At 37.6% G+C, this 5784-nt stretch overlaps 2 protein-coding genes across 2 annotated transcripts in view; one reads left to right on the top strand and one right to left on the bottom strand.

The window, feature by feature from the left end:
• Positions 1-545: 545 nt before the first annotated feature.
• Positions 546-1761, top strand: LOC107727449 (cathepsin L1-like). Its single transcript, XM_016537324.1, has 4 exons — positions 546-786; positions 877-1045; positions 1159-1276; positions 1367-1761. The coding sequence occupies exons 1-4, from the start codon at positions 604-606 to the stop codon at positions 1464-1466; spliced, it is 570 nt and encodes a 189-aa protein (XP_016392810.1). The 5' UTR covers positions 546-603; the 3' UTR covers positions 1467-1761.
• A 360-nt stretch (positions 1762-2121) lies between these two features.
• The window catches only part of LOC107727448 (fructose-1,6-bisphosphatase isozyme 2-like), an 8692-nt gene continuing 5029 nt past the window's right edge, over positions 2122-5784 (bottom strand). Inside the window, exons 6-7 of the mRNA XM_016537323.1 lie at positions 4463-4582; positions 2122-3146 (exon numbers count right to left, since the gene is read on the bottom strand). Coding sequence (XP_016392809.1) covers positions 2958-3146; positions 4463-4582 — 309 coding nt within the window. The 3' untranslated portion in view covers positions 2122-2957. The remainder of the gene's footprint in view (positions 3147-4462; positions 4583-5784) is intronic.

Raw genomic sequence — 5784 nt, 5'->3', positions numbered from 1 at the left:
TATTTAAAAAAAAAAAAGTGTGTATATATATATATATATATATATAAGTAATAATTATATGACATTATTATTTTTTTCTAATTTGTGTATATATGTATACAGTACATAGGGTGTGTGTATTTATTTATTTAAAAGATTTAAATGGTCTTTAAAAAAAAAAACATTTAATGGTTACATAATTTTTTATTTATTTTTTTACGCACTTTCTACACTATAAAATATTTTACATAAAACTAGTAAAATGCCATAACTAGTAAAATGTGTATTCATAATAACATGCCCATGGCGTTTTAAGATTTTAGTTTTTCCAGATTTAGAAATCACACTTTTAAAACTAGGCCACCTCACATATCAAGGTTTTTAGTGTGAACACTTGTTCTTTAAAGAAAAAACATGTTGAAAGGGATAATCAAAAATGGAAATATTTAGATTTTTTTTAATTTGTTGTAGCTTATTTTGATGCTTGTTTTTATCTTTTTTTTTTTTTTTTTTTTAATTTGTCATCCAAGTCAACTTGTTGAGAACAACTGGTCTAAACGGTTTCATATGTGATATTTCCAGGGTGAGTGTGGTTCTTGCTGGGCTTTCAGCACTACTGGAGCCATGGAGGGGCAGATGTTCAGGAAGACCGGAAAACTGGTGTCTCTGAGTGAGCAGAACCTGGTGGAATGCTCCCGTCCTGAAGGCAACGAGGGCTGTAATGGAGGTCTCATGGACCAGGCCTTCCAGTACATCAAGGACCAGAACGGTCTGGACTCGGAGGAGTCCTACCCCTATTTGGGAACTGTAAGTTACATTACCTTTTATTCTTATGAAATTATACTGACTAATTATATGAAGGATCACCATAACATACATGCTGCTTATCATTTTCAGGATGATCAGCCCTGCCATTACGATCCCAACAACAGCGCAGCTAATGACACCGGATTCGTTGACATTCCCAGTGGAAAGGAACATGCTCTGATGAAAGCTATAGCTGCTGTGGGGCCGGTGTCTGTGGCTATTGACGCTGGACACGAGTCTTTCCAGTTCTACCAGTCAGGTGTGCATATTTCTCACCATTCGTAGTTAAGCCAACTAAATGACTCCATTATGAGAATTTAGTGCAGGAGATTCCCAATTGGTGTGCACTAATGGATGTATATTTCTTGTTAGGCATCTACTATGAGAAAGACTGCAGCAGCGAGGAGCTAGATCATGGCGTCCTTGCTGTTGGTTATGGTTTTGAGGGTGAGGATGTTGATGGAAAGAAGTATTGGATAGTCAAGAACAGGTAAGATCCTTTATACCCTAAAATCCAGTCAATGGCCAGTGTTTAAAGTCAGCGTTTTTTTTAACCCAATGTGCTTTTTCTGTATTCTAGCTGGAGTGAGAACTGGGGTGATGAAGGATACATCTACATGGCCAAGGACCGACACAACCACTGTGGTATTGCTACAGCAGCTAGCTACCCTCTCGTCTAAGGAAGATACCTTCAGTATCACGACATGGTACCAGAAGGCCACATTAGTGTCTCCATGCCTGAGTGGTTCACTGAAACCCACTAGTGTAGTGAAAAAGGAGTCACCTGACACATGTGACTGTGTGTCTCACAGCCTGATTGAGACTGTGAGAGAGAAACCTCAAACTCTAGGTGTTGTGTGACACTGTTTTAGGGAATTTTTGCAAATGTTTTTAGTCATTTTAATGCCACTAATTCAGTTGATTTTTGCCTCAATGTAAATACGTGTTCTTCAGTGTAAGTCTAAATGTACAAATGTGTTTTTTATTTCTACATTCTGTATGATCAATTAAACTTTTAAAAATTCAACCGTTTTGTTTTTGGCTTGGATTTTATATTCTTTTATTAGTTTTATATCTAGAATTTAAAAACAGTTCATAAATGCATACACTACTGTTCAAATGTTTGGGGGCAGTGAGACTTTATTATTCAGCAAAGCTACATTAAATTGATCAAAAGTGACAGTAGAACATTTATAATGTTACAACACTTTTTTTTTTTTTCTGGATGAAAAAAAAAAACCGCATCAGTTACCACAAATATTAAACAGCATTGTCAACATTTATAATAATGAGAAATGTTTCTTGAGCACCAAATCAACATCAGAAGGATCATGTGACACTGAGGCATTGGTGAGCATAAGAAACTTCTTTCAAAAACTATCCAAACTTTTGAACCAGTGTGTATATTTTGCTGTAGCTTTCCATATCAGTTCCAAAACATTTATTCCGATCACCTCATCATGATGTTTTGTTGACTGAGATGAGCGAACAGAAAATATAAACTAGTCTACCTAAGCCTACTTAAACAAGAAGTTGGCTGGTTATGATTGAATGGTTCTGTATTTACAGTACTGCTTTCTAAAACTTTAACCTAAGCAGCATATCTAGGATCAGTATTACTTTAATGAGGGTTTTAAAGGGAAAAAACGGTTTTCTGGAAGTGCCACAAAAGTTCTGTTTTCCCTTGCCTATGCCTATTGTGACCTGCTGAGGTGAAAATTAATATGGAGGGCTGTTCTTTTGCTCCAACAATACAGCGTGTTCTATTTGTTTATCTCTTGGCACGCTGCCATTACATGGGCCGTCATCATGACCAGCAAACTAAGACTTGCCGAGTGGAGATTATTGAGGTTTTGACTCTTCTACTAGTAGGGATGGGTCTGTTCGAACGAGAGGGTGTAAACACTTTCCCAACTAACAACACACTGCTGAAGGCACAGTATGTTCACATAAAATAAGTGAGGAAGAAAGATTGCCAAAGGGGCTGAAGAGCAAATCTGTGATTGGTGAAATAAGGGTAAAAAAATGATTTTAAATACTGGAAATTAAATGTGATTCTGTTTACAGTAGCATTGCTTTTACTATTTAAAAAAAAAAAAAAGCTACAGTGATGTTTTGTATCTCGATGTCATGTGTGGGCTTTAAATAGATCAAATCGCAACCCGAAATCTCTACTTTTTATGTTTCTTGACAAAAGACAAGTACTCCTCCACATCGTCTGGGGATCCCACCACAAAGGGCAACCTCTGGTGCAGTGACTCGGGAATAACATCCAGGACGCGCTGGGTGCCTGTCGTGGCGATGCCCCCGGCCTGCTCGATCAGGAAGGCTATGGGGTTACACTCGTACAACAGCCTCAGCTGGAGAGAATGAAACAAGTGAGAACCTTAGAAGTTACTTAATGCTGATTTGCTCATTTCAGGTTATTTTTCAAAGGGTCTAAACCATGAGCACTTATCAGTTGTGCATTGGGTCAACTAAGAAGCATGGAATACGTTTTTGAGTTCACTGAGAACGGTTTCTTTTTATTCTTATCTATGTAGAACAGAGAAACTGGAATGTGTCAATACATATGAAAGTTTGTACACTGGCATTTTTTTTGAAAAGCAGCATGAACTGCAGATATAATATCTGGTTCGCTGCTTTCATGCTATAGTGTGTATTTGTTCCAGTCTAGGCTTATGTCATGTGTTTAGTCGCTAGTGTCAGGAATGACACAGCTCTCTGCCGTGGAATGAGCGACATAAAACAAAGTAATCTACAGCATAAAACACAACAGAGGCTTATGGATTTTGAAAGTCTTCTTATGTGTTATGACCAAGCAGCAACCTCCCGCTCTCTCTTGTGAAGCCAACACGGAAGTGACTTAAACTGTAATTCGTCAACTGGCCGCTAGAGGCTGGCTGCAAAAGGGAGTCAACCCATAGACTCCCCATGTTAAAATGCGTTTCAACAACCAGCTCCCGCCTCTTTGCCCATTTTCGATTATCCGGGAGTGACGCGCGGTGACGCACTGCCAAGATGGCGACGGCCGGCTCCGCCCACTTTGAGCTTAAAAAACGCTTTTCGGAAAACTACGGGTGACGTCATGGACACTACTTCCATGTTTTTATACAGTCTATGGTTATGACATAGTGACCTAGTCTGCTGCAGTGTTGTTATTGTTAACTAAAGCTACAACTTAAACTGAAACTAAAATAAAATAGAAATAAACTAAATGTTAGATTTAAAATTAAACTTGAACAAAAATGAGAAATGTTGCCTTGGCAACTAACTGAAATAAAATAAACAAATATCACTCATAAGAACTAAAAATGAAATAAAAATAAATCTAAATAAAAATACTAAACGTAAAGAAATAATACAAATATCAAAAACACAAAGTTAAACTAAAATAAATAAAAGTAAAAGATAATTCAGAATAATAATAAATACTATATAATATATAAATAATACTGGCAAGCTGGACACAACAATGTTAACCTGACAACCTATGCTGCATGAAACACTTTACTGTAACATGGTATAATTAAAGTCTGTTATCTTTCATCATATTCATTATATTATTTCCTCACATCACTAATACCCGATGTGCTTTTTGTATGAATGTTTGTCCTGAATATCTTAAAACACATGAGCTAAAAATCATCATGCCGTAAAAGCTTAGTCGACTCACCTTTCCTTTTGGATTCTTCTCATTGGCTGGGTACATGAATATGCCACCATAGGCAATGGTACGGTGTATATCAGACACCATCGACCCAACATACCTGGCACCATACGGGGCACTGCCATCCTGTGAGGCAATCACATTTCATCAAAAATAATATCAGAATTCAAATAAACAAAAACTCAAACTTTCTGAATAAGATACTTTGTGTATGCATGCTCTTTCTAGGCTTGGATCTCTGAACCAAAATAATTTCTACTTGCACGACAATTGGCAAACAATCTAAAACAAAAACTGTCGGAGCAAAGGTCACACGTGCTTCGATAAAAGAGGACAGGAAAGCAGGAAGCAGTGTGAGAAGTTCTAGGAAACTGAAACCCAACTGGACAGCTAAAATCACACACAACTGTCATCTAATGTAATGCCTTTTCCTTTAGAAAGATGTGAGCAGTAAAAACGACAAAAAGGAACTACATAAAGTTGTAATGCTTGGTTTTCAATATGGATTTCAGGGGTGGCAGTGTGTTCCCTTAGCCAACCTCTAGCAAAGACAGACTCAATATGCAAACAAATCAATACGTCATGAGGTCAGAGATAGCATGTTTCTGACAACACTTCTACGAAAACATGATATCCCACATAAAACATGACTGATAACATAATGTATGTAAACAGCAAGTTTCCCATTATTATCTTCCCATGCATTATCTAAGACAAGCTCTTCAGTCTTTACTCTTGTTTACTTTTTCCTGCTTATCACCATCAGATGATCAAAAAATGAACAAGCAAGAGCCTGTATTCCTGAAAAGACAAGATCTTACAAGTATTCACTAAAAACAAGCAACTTTAATACGGTAATTAACCAACTGACCCACGGAAAAAATCATACTCAGCATAATTTATGATCACACTGCACCCAGTCGCTCTCAAGGCTTGTGCAGAGTAACATGAATCAGTTAGATATGCTGAGTCTATGTTCCAGTTCAGAAAACAGAACATGAATTCCTGCTGAGGAAGTTGCTCTTCACTTTCCAGCATGTAACGTGTGTAAACGTCAGCTGATGCTGAGCACAGCCATGCAGTCATGCAAACTTCTGACCTGCATTATTCAGACTCACACTTTGTTTTAAACAGGCCTGCTAAGCAACATTTCCTGTTCTGTCGCAACATGTCATGAACATGTGAGTATGTTAGCTCGATCACATGAGGAACACCGTAAATCAGTGTGCATTCAACGGTTTAAGTTTGTGCTGTGTGTTGAAAAAAACAGCATATGCTATATGTTTTGACGCTGGGATGCTGGTTTAAGCTGGTCCTTTGCTGGTTTA

Source organism: Sinocyclocheilus rhinocerous, unplaced genomic scaffold, assembly GCF_001515625.1.
Source record: "Sinocyclocheilus rhinocerous isolate Xijiao unplaced genomic scaffold, SAMN03320098_v1.1 scaffold968, whole genome shotgun sequence".
NCBI lineage: Eukaryota > Metazoa > Chordata > Actinopteri > Cypriniformes > Cyprinidae > Sinocyclocheilus > Sinocyclocheilus rhinocerous.
Note: the sequence above shows the minus strand (reverse complement) of the source record. Positions and strands in the feature narration are given on the sequence as shown.